General features: G+C 37.3%; 1 protein-coding gene across 1 annotated transcript; it reads right to left on the bottom strand.

Moving 5' to 3' along the window:
* Nucleotides 1-1732: 1732 nt before the first annotated feature.
* LOC110941839 lies at nt 1733-2185 on the bottom strand. The gene has a single exon (XM_022183524.2). It carries the CDS (start codon nt 2088-2090, stop codon nt 1884-1886), a length of 207 nt encoding a protein of 68 aa, XP_022039216.1. The 5' UTR covers nt 2091-2185; the 3' UTR covers nt 1733-1883.
* Between the last annotated feature and the right edge of the window lie 13714 nt (nt 2186-15899).

Below are 15899 nucleotides of genomic sequence, written 5' to 3' on the forward strand. Positions count from 1 at the left end.
TCTGGGGAGAGCCAAGAGGCTGGCGGCGGTCGAGTAATCGACCTTGGCCACAGCACCCGGTGTCACGGTGGTTGACAAATCGTTCCTTTCCGTTAAAAAAAAGTAAAATACTTTATTAGAATTAGATACATTTTACCCTCAACATCAGATGAAAATGTAAAATACTACTGTGGAAAGAATGCCTCTCGTCATCTTCTTCGAGGAAACTGTTATTGAAGTGATTAAAATTTGGAAAGAAAAGAGTTCCTAGACCAAATTATAAAAGGAAAAGATATTTTACAAGTAGAATATATATATATATATATATATATATATATATATATATATATATATATATATATATATATATATATATATATATATATCTAGGGGACCGCTAGAATAAGAACCACCCCGAGTTGTAAGAATCGTGAGAACCACACCATCCGGGTCGCCGTTTACCACGATTTTTTTTTACAACTAGATGTGTGTATTATAAACACATCCGTAAAAAAAAATTTAAACGCCGCGCCCGAGGGGGTAGTTTTTTACACCACAAGTTTGGTGTTTTTATTTTTTTTTCTTTTTTCTTTTTTTTACACCAAACTTGTGGTGTAAAAAACTACACCCTCGGGCGCGGCGTTTAAATTTTTTTTTTTACGGATGTGTTTATAATACACACATCTAGTTGTAAAAAAAAATCGTGGTAAACGGCGACCCGGATGGTGTGGTTCTCGCAGTTCTTACAACTCGGGATGGTTCTCTTTTTAGCGCAATTCTATCTATCGTCTATATATATATATATATATAATAACTGTAAAACAACATCAAACGGAAAGAACAAATATAATTTGAAGTAAAGATTTCTTGCGAGAAGAAGACACTTTGTTTTAAAATGTGCGGTTAATTTTAATACCTGATGTAATTAGTTATTAGAAGCTTTGTTTTAAAATGTGCGGTTAATTTTAATACCTGAACCTGATTTCGATGGGGCTAAACCGCCACTTCGGTTCCGATTCGAAGAGGATTTGGTTAGGGTTTTGTCTGCAGATGATGATGATGAAGGTTGTTGTGGTGGTGCAGAGGAATATCTATAGTAAAATACATCATCTTCATCATCATCACTGTATCTTGATCCAATCATTTTGGAACAATTTAGAGAATCAAATTCTCACAAATTGGTACACAAAGATGACTAATTTATGACGAAAACTGAATCAATTAGGGTTCGATGTTGTGTATCTGACCTGAATATAGATTGAATAGTGAAAACCAATAGTTGTTGTGGCATCAAATGAACTCTAAAATGGCCGATTTGATGTTCACATTCTGTGGAGTTCTTCGATCAGATCAAACATATGGGAGAAGAGTTCTTTGAATGGCTAAACCTAGGGGAGCGGGTGAGAAGCAGGGAATAAAATTTTGGGAGGGGAGTTATTTGGTTGGAACCCTAATTATTTAACTTATGGAGAGCGCGCAGATCTATTTGAATTTTCATTTTGTCACCGATAACATGGTCATAATTAACAAATGCCTTTTTATTTTTCATGTTTTTGCGTATTTTTCTCACAAATTATCACCGAAAATAAAAAGGTGGCAAAAATTGCAACCACTTTGCTACCATATCATGATAAATACACTTATTTTCATTTCTGTGGCAAATCGGTGGCTAAATTTGCTACCATTTTTTTGGTAACAAATTTTGGTCACAATTGCCCAATTTTCTAGTAGTGCTATAAACCAACAAAAAAGAGAATTCCAACCAAAAATTTTTAGATGCTCAAGCAATCTTTGAACAGAAAGACACCTAATAATCATTGTCTTTAACAGGATCATCATAGAATTTGAACCCATATATAATACAGTAATTGATATGTCGTGTGATAAAAAGTATACAGCATATATTAACGGTAGCTTTTAAGAGTGGCACCACAAAACGTACATATGATGGCCTTCCAAGATCTCCAATAAAATGGGATGCAACATAATCTAGTCGCCGTTAACATGTCTGCCACTTGAGCTCCTCGGCGGCACCTCGAACACAATCCGGCCACCGGTTTTGTGCGTCGAATCTTTCGAGTTTGATCCACCAAAAAGCAAAACACAACCATAAGAACAAATGAGAAGTAAGCTTCTGGTTATATCGGTTAATGTTTTAACAACGTATGACTGATTGGTTTTGTGATCTAGGGTGGTGTTTGATGAATTAGTTTATGGCATGAGGTTTTATAAGCTAAACGTACGTACAAACAACATGCGAGCTCATAAGTGGGGTTTTAATTACAACCGTTGGATGAAAGGTGTTTAGGTGTGGTACATGAATGTCTATATAGTGCTATCAAGTTGTTATACTACTTACACGCGTGTCGTTGCTTTAGGTGTGCGTCCCACTGGATAAAAAATGTATGTGCTTAGGGTTTTGCCATATGAGTTTATGACTTAGTAATGATGTATCTATATTGTTTTTAGTTAACTTACCCTATATGACTTTACAAAATAAGTCATTTCATCTCTCTACTCTTGTTAAATAGAGTTTATATTTAGCATACATGAGGCATATTTAATTTAGCCAACCCATTTTTAAATCTAGAGGTAGTTAAATTACACCTCACCTATGATTTTTTAACAACTTAAATTACACTAAGTTCGTCTTTAGTGGCTCTAAACCCTTGACCTCAAAGGGAGTGCAAAATAATTTGCTTGATGTTGTTAAAAGTAGCTAAGCTATGTTTTCTTTTCTTTTCTTTTCAATTCAGTTGTTTACTATTTTTGTAAAGTTAATTGCTTATTGTATTTGTTATTCTTATTGAAGAATAATAAATAAGATGAAGGGCTGATTATGAAAGCTGATTATGAAAGTCTATGCAAGCTAAAGGGCTGTTTGGTTAAAAAGCTTAGGGGTTGGAGTTGTACAGTATGATGTCTAGAAGCAAAGGGGCTTAAGGTGTATGTCCAGGAAATTGTAACGAGTATAAAAGACTTATTGGTGTTCAGATTACAAGTCTTTGATTAGCTGTTGTGCACACTTCAACCTAAGTCACATACTGAGTTGTGTAAGTGCTTGGTAATGAATTTGTTTAGATATTAAAACTGAGGGGAGATGTTAAAATGTACATTTATGATCAGTTTTAATATCATTATAATATAATGTATGTTTATGGTGTTTGTCACATGTATGTTGGACGAATGGGCTATGGAGCATGGGCTGAATGGAGTTGGGCTTTATAAAGAACTCCCACAATCAAACACCAGAATCAAATGGCAAGGGACAGATCTAGAGACACTACAGAAAACAATCAGACTTCTTGCATACAAATACGACGATTAATTTTCATAAACCTGAACCACTGTACACAACTAATGTTTAGCAGATTAAATGTAAACCTTTCTTGACAGCGGAAGAATTTAATGATAAAAAAACCTAACCCTATATATGAAAAACCACCCAGAATCAACGAACCGATAAAAAAACTACAAATTATGAGCCTTACGGCTCTGATACCATGTCAAAAATGGTATATATTCTCAACACATAATACAAGAAACAACATTAACACAAAATAAGCGACAAAACGTGGAGAAACTTTTATTAACCCAAACCAGAAAAAACCCAAAAAAAATACCCAAGATCTTACAAGAACAGTAAGACCAGAAGAATACAAGATCCAAAGATCAAACGATAATCATCAATAGATGATTATCTATAGAAATACAGACACAAATCTCTCACAATACAGCTGAGAGATTCACAAGAACAACTACACAATTACAAACCCTAACAGCTGGGTCGAACAGACTGAGCAATAACACAATGAGAGAGAAGAATGTAAGTGATAATCGACTACACATAAACTTATCTGATTTGCCAGCAGAACGATAAGGAGACAAGAGCAAGAAAGGATGAACAGCAGAATAAAACCCTAGAAGTCTTCTTATCTTCTGGAACGAACATAAAAGCTATTATCTCTTCAGACTCTAGATAGAGAAAATATCTTGGTGAATAATTGAGAAGCATCTGGACTTTCTCTTAAATATCGCTCCAACTAACACTTTATCCGGGTTGATAATAACCCGGCTTCAACTGACAAGCCCATCTTCACACGAACATGCTTCTTTTAGCCCATCTTCCTATCTTCATGCTTTATAAAGCCCAACTCCATTCAGCCCATGCTCCATAGCCCATTCGTCCAACATACATGTGACAAACACCATAAACATACATTATATTATAATGATATTAAAACTGTCTGGTACGTTTTGACCTGTTTCTTGGAGTGTGTGCAGGCTCGCATCTGGTGAAATCTGTTTTGTTGTTTTTTGGTATGGCACAAATCCTAGTTAGGGTTTGTTGGAGGTCAAGGAGGTGTTCTATCATCTGTTATTCTCAAGACCTGTGTTGGTCTCTGAACCCTAGAAGGTTCAGGGCAAACTGACCAGGTGGTTTTGGTTTGTGGCTTAGTCAGTTCTTGTAGTTCTCGAAAACTACAGTTCTGATCTTTTTTTGGAGCATATTGCACCCTCTGTAAGATCTTTCCATTTTTTTTCTCGTTGTTGGTTAGTTGAAGTCGGGGTAGTGAGGACCGGCACCCTTGATTGTTTGTTATTGTTGATTCTTGTCTATTCTGTGGTTATCTGTTCTTTTGTTGCTTGTTGTTATCTGTTTTTTTTTTCTTGTTGATTTTTTGGTTGTTGCTAGAAGTTGTTTTGTCTGTTAGTTATTTTTCGCTAATGATTTTTTTTTTGATGTGGATCTAAAGTTCACTATTCATTTGAAAGTTGTTGGTTTACCGAGTTGTATGACAAATTTACTTTGTATACTGTGTTGGTATGTGTCTTGTGTTTTTGATTCTCAGTGGTGGATTTAATGTTCATATGTTGGTTAAAAATCTGTGATGAAAAAGGCTGTTGTAATCGTATATCAATATGTTATATAATTTGTTTTGATGTCTTCTTCTAAAAAAAAAGGAAAGTAAGTCATTACATCTTTAGGATGGTTAAGCTGCAACAATAAAAAGGAGTGCTTGGTTGTTATATAGATTTTGGTTTGTTCAGTAACAGAAACGTATTGCCACTTGTGGGCCTTGCTACAATAGTGCGCTGGGGTTATCAAGCATGTTTGACAACTGAATTGAGGGGGGATGTTAAAAGTAGCTAAGCTATGTTTTCTTTTCTTTTCTTTTCAATTCAGTTGTTTACTATTTTTGTAAAGTTAATTGCTTATTGTATTTGTTATTCTTATTGAAGAATAATAAATAAGATGAAGGGCTGATTATGAAAGCTGATTATGAAAGTCTATGCAAGCTAAAGGGCTGTTTGGTTAAAAAGCTTAGGGGTTGGAGTTGTACAGTATGATGTCTAGAAGCAAAGGGGCTTAAGGTGTATGTCCAGGAAATTGTAACGAGTATAAAAGACTTATTGGTGTTCAGATTACAAGTCTTTGATTAGCTGTTGTGCACACTTCAACCTAAGTCACATACTGAGTTGTGTAAGTGCTTGGTAATGAATTTGTTTAGATATTAAAACTGAGGGGAGATGTTAAAATGTACATTTATGATCAGTTTTAATATCATTATAATATAATGTATGTTTATGGTGTTTGTCACATGTATGTTGGACGAATGGGCTATGGAGCATGGGCTGAATGGAGTTGGGCTTTATAAAGCATGAAGATAGGAAGATGGGCTAAAAGAAGCATGTTCGTGTGAAGATGGGCTTGTCAGTTGAAGCCGGGTTATTATCAACCCGGATAAAGTGTTAGTTGGAGCGATATTTAAGAGAAAGTCCAGATGCTTCTCAATTATTCACCAAGATATTTTCTCTATCTAGAGTCTGAAGAGATAATAGCTTTTATGTTCGTTCCAGAAGATAAGAAGACTTCTAGGGTTTTATTCTGCTGTTCATCCTTTCTTGCTCTTGTCTCCTTATCGTTCTGCTGGCAAATCAGATAAGTTTATGTGTAGTCGATTATCACTTACATTCTTCTCTCTCATTGTGTTATTGCTCAGTCTGTTCGACCCAGCTGTTAGGGTTTGTAATTGTGTAGTTGTTCTTGTGAATCTCTCAGCTGTATTGTGAGAGATTTGTGTCTGTATTTCTATAGATAATCATCTATTGATGATTATCGTTTGATCTTTGGATCTTGTATTCTTCTGGTCTTACTGTTCTTGTAAGATCTTGGGTATTTTGGGGGTTTTTTCTGGTTTGGGTTAATAAAAGTTTCTCCACGTTTTGTCGCTTATTTTGTGTTAATGTTGTTTCTTGTATTATGTGTTGAGAATATATACCATTTTTGACAGATGTAGATGTTTTTCTTTTAGCGACAAATTTGAATCACTGACAGACCACTGAGGCATCATTGTGTCATGAGCGGAACCACCCTATCATATCCATCTTCACTAGGCAATAATGTCTTATACACCAATTCAGGAGTAAAACCAATAAATCTGAGAAAAACCCTCTTGTGGGAATCGAACTCAGGACCTAATGGTCCCAAAATCTTATCTCACTCTTAAGATGTCATTAGGCTATAATGCCATGGGCGATGTAGGTGTTACTTCCCTAACTTAATTCAAAGGTTATCGAGTCAATTTGTTGCTTCAAATTTAAGACATTTTATATCGTTGTTACTTGTCTACAAGAATACCATTGTCTACAAGAATACACGTGCATAAGAATTCATAAACATATTTTACTTGTAGTAAAATTTATCATTAACTCGTCAATGAAAGTACAAACCATTTATTCACTGATGGCCTTTAAAAAGTTAATCCTTTTCTTTCTAGATTTTGGATAGCAAGTTTACATAGCAATGAAAATAGGTGACATGTTGCATGCTTGACTTTGACCCTTGAAAGGACAGGTAATGTGATATGAACATGAAGTTTATATGGGTGGAAATGTTGGGTAGTCCCAACTGCCTTTAATGAATGCGATCATTGAGAAAGCCATACGCAAATGCCGACCTTACCATGCCAAAAAACAAGATTAGTGTGACCCATATGAAACCCATAAAATTCAACCACATTGAATTTTAAAACATACAGGTATACGTCCAAATTCATGGCATCTAACTAACAAAAATTTCTCAAGTCTGGGTTCCAATTATCACAGTTTTATGAATTAAGTGTGTATCGTACACATGAATATATTGGAGGCATATTATATATTTCAATAAGCGAGTCGGATGATCGGGTTCGTTCTTTTTTATTTTATAAAGTTCTATATGATTTTATAAACTACTCAAAAACATTAGAAAATAAAACTAGAAAGAAAAGGGGAAGGTATCATCGCACAAATGTAATGATGAAGGGGTATGGTCTCAAAAACCGTGCGCCTAGCGAGTTAGCATCTATTGGCGCACAAAACCATCCCCTCCATAATCAGAGATAAGAACTTTCAAGGTCATGCGCCGACTACAGGGATATCCCCAAAGTCGCGCGCAGGCCTAAGGAGCAGTTAGACTTCACTTCGAACACTAAGTTAGCTTCTACGACCATGCGCCAGATGCGCAACATTCAATAAGTCGCGCGAGAGAAGGAGGCGCAGGTAAAGACAATCAAGTACAAAAGGTACGGAAGGCAGAGCCATGGTTCAATAGGCGCCAGACAGCCTGTATTGGATCATGCCGCACGATGAACAATCGTGAAGGAGACAAAAAGTACACAAGAACGTACACGTGGCACCAATCAGCTTGCGCCGACCACTGACCCACGATCTCCATTAACGGTTGATGTCAGACCAGACAACAAGTACAATCATCAGGCCACATTGATCCATTCACTGTGCGCCGAATGTCCTTACGTCCAGGAAACACCAACGGTTGTCGCAGAGGAGACAGGAAGGATATTCCTTGTCGTCGACCTTAGGCCCAAGGCCCATCAACCCATCTCCCTTACAACTCACCCCCGGCTATAAATAGAGGACTTCATCTCCAGGTTTAAGGATCTCTCCCTGACTCTCTCATTTTAATCACACACTTTATTATCCTCAAAACATATACTTATAATCACGCCGAATGGTGGTTACGAGGAGAACCCCCTATTCCCCTCCTCGTAACTAGCTAAACGGTGTGTTTAGTGTTTTGCAGGATCAGTAAACATCTACCAAGCGAGACGGAAGAAGATTAACCTTATTTTGTCGAAGCACTCATCACGAGCTTATCACCAGATTAGTTCGGTGTTTCTTCAACAATGATCTTGAAATATAAATTAATTATATGTATAATTACTCAAGAATGTATCATGCAATTTTATTTTGCAAATTGTGATCAAATCAACGAACCGTGCAAATTGTGAGTCCAATTTTTATCTCTTGAAACTTATCCTTTGCAAAATGTAAAAAAAAAAAAAAAACAAAACAAAAATTCTCCTTTTCTTAAGACAATCAACAAACTAGTAACAATTGAATAGGTTTTGACTTAGGCTATAGGGTGTGGTCATGACCCTTATGACCACCATGACCCTCCACATAGGCACCACATCATCCATCTTTAATCCATTGTTCAAAACCACTACCCTAAGGGTGTGGTCATGAGTCAAACCACTATCCCCTTTATTTTTGTTAATTTGTTTTTGTCTTAAAGTTATCAAATGGGAGGGTCGTGGTAATCGTGGTTTAATCCATGGGAACCACCATCAATCAAGGAGGGGGATGGTATACAATTTAATTAATGATCCTATATGGAAATAATGTTTCAATCCATGACCCCCACACCCCATAACCTAAGGTCTATAGTTATATACATTTCCTTACGCCATTTGGTCTATAGCTCAATGGTAGAGACAAAAGTCTCTTAGGCTATAGGGTGTGGTCATGACCCTCATAACCACCATGACCCTCCATGTTAGTGCCATGTAACCCACCTATAATCCATCATCCAAAACCACTACCCTAAGGGTGTGGTAATGACCCAAACCACTAGCCTCTTATTTATCTTTGTATAAAGAAAAAAAGGAAATGATTTGTTGAAAAATGGAAAGGAGGGTCATGGTTGTCATGGTTTAATCCATGCAAACCATGGTGGATCAATTAAGGGGGTGGTGTAACCTTCCATTCATGTTCCTAGGTGGCAAATCATGTCCCAACCATGACCCCCACACCCTATAGCCTTAGGGGATAAGTCATAGATTCGATCCTATACATAAGGGATTTGTGGTGTGATTTAGTAAGAAATTTGCCTTTCAAAAAAAATTTACATTTCCTTACAAGGAAAGGAGCTTAATTTGCTTATCCCAAAATAAGTTGATCACTTCGCAATTAAATATCTAAACCTCATTTGTTTTAATGGTTTTTTCAACGATAAACTAACATACTTTTAAATACTCATATACCTTCATTTTACAGAATTTAACCCCCAACTTCTTTAATAGTTGAAGAAACTAATCTTATTTTATCCTTCATAAATTTCTAACATGAAATCGACTACATCATGAACCAAAAGTATAACACGTCATGTATAGCCTTCATTTTTGAAGTTGAATAGAAAAAATCGTAAGCATGTCTACTTCCAAGTGATAAACGTTATTTGTTTGTGTATATGTACATATATCTCAAAAGAATAAATGAGAATAGCCAAAAGAAACTGTTGGTGCACTTATGTCTATACTTTGTCTGTATTTTGTCATGATACAAAACGATGTCTTTTGTTAGTCTGGGTTACGTCTTAGGTTTGTAATTATGTGTGTTTGATGTAAGTTTGACCAAGTCAACCATCCTCCTGGTTTGACTTGGCCAAATAGTTAACACATGGTTTGTAACATATGTTGTGTCGAAGGATGTCATCGAAGGATTGTTTATATCCTTCGATGACCTCGAAGGATAACCTTCGATGGATACAAATGGACCTCAAAGGATATATCATCCTTCGAGGTATATGTTGATCCTTCGGTGGGTTTCTGGTCGATAGATGATCTTTCGACCAGACATTCTGATCCTTCGACCAGTGTATCTGTTATGGGTATATATATGGGTTCACTTCACAGAACAGACATCAGTGAGACAGAAAGACATCCGATAGAGTTGTATGTGAGTGAACCAAGTCTTGTAGAGAGCATTTTCAGTTTGGTCAAGGGCTGTAACCGTGTACACTGAAATACAAGAGAAAACTTTGATATCTTGTGTGTCTACTCTTTCTCTTTGTAGCTTGTGTTCTCATATAAACTACCGGTTTGCATTCTAGCTTGGATTCCGCACTTGCTAGAGTGTTAAACATAACAAGGATAAGGTTTAACCTCGACCTCCGGGGGACCTACAAGTGGTATCAGAGCCGTGGCTGTTTTCCTTGTTAAAAACCGAGTTTATACAAGACTTTGGAGTGTTTGGACAAAACTCACTTGGTTTAGCACCCGTTTTTAGTGTTTTTCTTGGATTTCTTGACGTAAAAACGTGTTCTAAACTAACCGGGTGTGTTAAAGGAAGGTTTGGGTAACTTAAAATCTTGTTTTAAAAGGTTTGGTAATTTCCGGCCAAAATTCCGGCTTACTCCGGTGACCGGTTTCTGGATAAGAACCTTCTTTTTTAGGCAATTTTTTATTAGTCAAATCTGAGTTGGTGAAAAGGTAAGGTCTGAACATACCTTTCTGCCGAAAGTTGTCTACCAACCAATCACCTTTTTCACCAACCTGTCACCTTTTGTCAACTGTGTCAGTTCACATCGAAAGATATCCTTCGAAGTCGAAAGATCATCTTTCGATCAAAGGAGGTTCGACAGATATTGATCCTTCGAATATCCTTCGAAGTCTGTGATTTATCTTTCGAGCCAAGGAATCTTTCCGAAGGATATATTGTTCGAGCTACAGTTATTATTCGAAAGATAAGGATCCTTCGTCTTGGAGAATCTTTCGAAGTCATTGTTCGAAATTCAACAGTGATCTTTCGAACACTGTTGAACCTTCGAACAAGTAGTATCTTTCGATCCCAGTCTGTTTAAGTTTAACAAGTTTGTGTTTTTCAGGTCTGTCGATCAAGGATCTTTCGGCTGTTTGTTATCATTCAAGTTTTTAACATAGTTTGTGAAAATTAATTTTTCAAATTTTAAATCAATTTTCACTTAATATATTAATTTTTATAAAATGGGAACAAACGGTCAGTGGGATCCAACCGCGTGGACTACAACAACTTTGACTCCACAATCATCAGCTACGCAATCTGCGTCAGATTTCGACAAAACTGCATGGATGCAAGCTATTGCCCCACCTCAAGCTGCAATGATAACTGCAAATCAATGGGCATTGGTCACAAATCAAAGCAGCAGCATTCAAGCAATGATGCAGAACGACAGTGAAACTGGTACAAGCACAAAACCGCCAAAGCTAAATCACATCAATGATTGGGGATGGTGGAAAGAAAGGCTGAGAACTTATGTTCAGGGGCAAGGTCAAGATCTATGGATGTGTTTCTTCACTGCATTTGACAATGATTTGGAAGTTGCAGGATCTAATCCAACGACTTACAGCACTATGTCGGATGATGATAAGAAGAAATATGAGTTAGAAAAGAAAGCATTCATGATTCTCACACAAGCTCTTCACAGAGACATTTACCATCAGTTTGTTTACTGAACGACTACTAAAAGCTTGTGGGATATGCTCACGTTAAGATGTGAAGGAAATGCTCAATCTAGAAAGATCAAGCAAGAATTACTGAAGAAAGAGTTTGAAGGATTCACGTGTATGGAGAATGAGACTTTGGCAGAGTTATCTACAAGGTTCCATCACTTGTTGAGCGAGATGTTTGCTTTTAAAGTCACTGCCACTCCACAAGAAATGGTGCAGAGATTCGCTGATAGCTTACCAGCAAAGTGGAGCAGTTTTCTTGAAATTCTCAAAGAAAATGGTGTTCTAGACACAATCACCGTTTATGAGTTAATTCAAAAATTGGAGAACAAGGATGTGGAAGAAAAGCTTAAGGCAAAAAGAACACTAACTCCTCAAAATCCAGAGATGTACTTTGGGATTGCAGGAGGTATCAGTGGAGAAAAACCAGCCTCTCAACACGCGAAGCTTCAAACAGCTTTCATCTCAAACACTGGACCTTCCACAACAAATCAGTTTGATCCTTCAGCATACACGAAGATGTATTCAAGACCAGATTCTTCTTCTCAACAACAGTATGTGCAACCGACAGCTCAGCAATTCACCCCACCGCCTTTCTTAGACCCATGCAGAGCTCAACAGCAACAACCGCAATAGCAAGGGTTTTATGGAAGCTCTTCAAACTTTCAAGGCACTTCCAATCCGAACACAGTCAGATTAGACACTTCCAACTTTTCAAAAGTCACTGTCGAAATAGCCAAGGAGCATATGGAGATGTTGAATACCTTGGTTAGTGCTTATTGTGGATTAGTCGCAGGTCAGATTGGGAATATCAATCTAACCAATGAAGATTATTAGCAAGTGGATAGAGAAGAGTTTGAAATGATGGATATCAAATGGGCTCTTGCTAGTGCAATACGAAGAGCAAAGGAGTTTATGGAAAGGACGGGGAGAACCAACTTGGAAAGCAACAACAACACCAAGTATGGTTTTGACAAGAATGCTGTCACTTGCTTCAATTGTGGTGAAAAGGGTCACTTCAAGCGGGAGTGTCAGAAGCCACCTAAGCAAGGAAATCAGAATCCCTTCAGGAATCAAGGACAGCCACAACAACAACTGAATAACAATTCTGTCAGATCAATAGTTCCCGTTGGAGGAAATGCATCTGGATCCACAAACACTAATCCCCACAGAGGATTGGTTGTTCAAGCTGATGAAATCTGCAACTGGAACCTTCAGCTTGGAGAAGGAGGAAATGGTGGAACAGCATGTTATGCTAAAGTGATTGAGAAGGTAGTAGAACCCGTGTCTGCTGGTGAATCCTCAGAAGATGAAGATAGTTCGGGTTATAGTGGGAGCATGGATGGGGAATCACTTAATGCTGGTGATTTATCAAGTGATGCTTTAGATTTGGAAGTTGATGAGTTTTTGGCTGAAGCTGAAGCATTATGCAAGAGGAGATCTATTCTCTGCCAGAAATCTGCTGGAACTTCCGAGAAGCTTGCTAAGTTTTTCTCTGAAGATGGATCTTTTTCTTTTCATACAGCCTTTATGGCTCACGTAGAAGGTCAGACTTCTCAGGTATGTGATACTAATTCTGACTCTATTTCTGTTCCTATTGAATGTGCAAAGTGTTTAAAATATGCAGAAAAGGAAAGTCAGTTTGAAATCACACACAAACACAATCAAGAATTGATTGTAGATCTTTCTAAAGCAACCGAAGCTAACTTGTTTTTAACCAGAAATGAAAAGGAATTTAAAGCAACAATTGCGTCATTAAGACATGATGTTTCAGAATTACAAAAGGCTGTTTTGCGAAAACAACATGCTAACAATAATCTTATTGACACAATTGAAAAGCAAATGGTAGAGTTAGCAACAGCTCGATGTGAATGTGAGACAATTAAGCAGAAACTGGAAAGCTATTCCAATTCCCGCTATGTATTGGATCACATCATTGACGTTCAAAGGAAAAAGGGGGATGCAAAATGTATTGGTTTCAAATCATGTCCTCCCCCAATGAATCACAATTACTCCAAATTGCCTGATGACGAGGATATGCCCCGTTTTGAACCTACTGTGCCACTCGGTCTAGATGACTTTGCAGCAGGCCTCGGGTTCACAACTGGTACATCATCCTCGGGTCTATCAGAGTCTGAGAATGTGACAGATTCATCGTGTGTTAAGGAACAGAGTCCTCCCATTATTGAGGATGCTGATTCTTCGGACGATGAATCAGAAGAAATTGTGAAACAACAGTCTAACTCGGTTACAACAGATATTCCAATCGAGAATCACATTCTGTGTGATCCACCAGTGAAACCGAGTAAGACTGAAATGTCAAAAGCAATGGAATCCCTTGTAGTTAGCTCTGAAGGGAATAACTTGTTGTATACGCTCAAAGGAGATAGCAAAATCTACTCTAACAAAGATTTTCCAATTAAAAATGTAAATCAAGATTTAATTGAGCAAATTTTTGAAGGATGCACTGATAAGTTTTTGGGGAACAAAAGTGGCAAAGTTACAGTCACTCAATGTGATCCAATTCCGTGTGAACAAATTAGAAAACAATATGGAAACCAAAAACTACCAATTGAGCGAAAACAACAAGTCAACTCCTGAAAGGGTAAGGTACAGGGAAAGAAGGCTCAGAACAAGAATGTTCAAGCACCTAAAGTTCAGCAGCCTAAGACTGAACAACCAAAGGTTCAACAACCTAAAGTTGAACAGTCTAAGGCTACTCAACCTAAGGCTGCACAACCTAAAATTCAACAATCAAGGGTTGAGCAACCTAAGGTTCAACAACAAAAGGTGCAAAACAAAAGAGCTCCTGTTAAGAAACAAGAACCAAAAATGAACTTTGTTGGATCCACTGGTTCAGACAAACTTGAAACATTTCAGGATAAATCTAACGTTGATTTTGTAAAGAGTAAATTACGTTTTTGGCCCCTGTGGTTATATCACTTTTACTATATTAGCCCAAAATAAGATTTTTTAACATATGTGCCCCCATGGTCTCTATAACTAACTATTTTGGCCCCTGATTTTAACTCAACCTCAAACCCTAGTTAATTAATAGTCACATGACATGCACATGATGGGTAAATTGGTAATTTCCCCTCCTCTTTACTTTTACTGACTTTATAAAAAATAAAACAATAATTATCATCTACACATCATCATCTTCTAACCCAAATCTTCAAGAACACATCATCATATTCAAGAACACATCATCTTCAAACCCAGATCTTGAAGGACACGACCCTCTTCAAATCCATCATCTTCAACCCCAGATATTCAAACCCATATTCAGTGATTCAGATTCGTTAACCCACATTTTATTCAATCCCCAACTACTAACAATCCTATTAATCCTTTTCAGCCCACAACTCAAATTAGGTGTGCATACTTTGTTACCAGAAGATTCATTTTCCCCAATTCAAAATTAAGTGACCTCAAGAACAAGGTCTCCTCTATAAACAGTCCTACACGGTTTGAAGTATTGACGTCTCTAATTTACAAAACCGCAGTGGCAGCTACCACCCAAATATCATATTCTTTTACGACATATTTTTTAGCAATTCCCGTAACAAAACCGCGGTGGCAGCTACCACCCAAAGATCCGACAACCAGATCTGGGAATCAATCATCGTAAGAGCACCGACCGAGATGGTGATAATACGATTTCGATTTCAAAAACAATTTGGATCATCGCTGTGTCAGTCGTCGCCGGATGTTTGAACGGAGTCGATATCCACCGGCCGTTCTTCTCCGGTGACTTCTCGGCGTTGAGGTATAACCGGAGTTCTTTCCTTTTCTGTTCGATCTCATCAGCGGTTTTACAAACATGTTGAAGATACGAACTCAATAGAGGAGGAGAAATTACCAGGTATTAGTCTTGAAAAAATGAAGAAGAAGAAGAAGTGATAAAGGAGTTAGGGTTTTTTTTTTCCTTTATAAAGTAATTAAAAGCGGAGGGGAAATTACCAATTTACCCATCATGTGCATGTCATGTGACTAATAATTAACCAGGGTTTATGGTTGAGTTAGACTCAGGGGCCAAAATAGTTAGTTATAAAGACCATGGGGGCACATATGTTAAAAAATCTTATTTTGGGCTAATATAGTAAAAGTGATATAACCACAGGGGCCAAAAACGTAATTTACTCTTTTGTAAAACAAGTTAGAATTTTAAAACGAAATGATCAGAACAATTACACCCAACACACCAACGGATGTGATTTAGGTCCTAGTACGTCTAGATCATAAAGTTCATTGTCTGGTTCTCCGTCTGGTCATCAACATGTTTCTCCGAGGTTTGTAGAGCGGAGAACGTGCTTTGAATGTGGCACAGTTGGGCATATTGTAAGATATTGCCCATACCTGCAA

Source organism: Helianthus annuus, chromosome 5, assembly GCF_002127325.2.
Source record: "Helianthus annuus cultivar XRQ/B chromosome 5, HanXRQr2.0-SUNRISE, whole genome shotgun sequence".
NCBI classification, from domain to species: domain Eukaryota; kingdom Viridiplantae; phylum Streptophyta; class Magnoliopsida; order Asterales; family Asteraceae; genus Helianthus; species Helianthus annuus.

Coding starts and splice junctions, on each gene's coding strand:
- LOC110941839 (XM_022183524.2), bottom strand. CDS start 2,090: ATGGTTGTGTTTTGCTTTTTGGTGGATCAAACTCGAAAGATTCGACGC.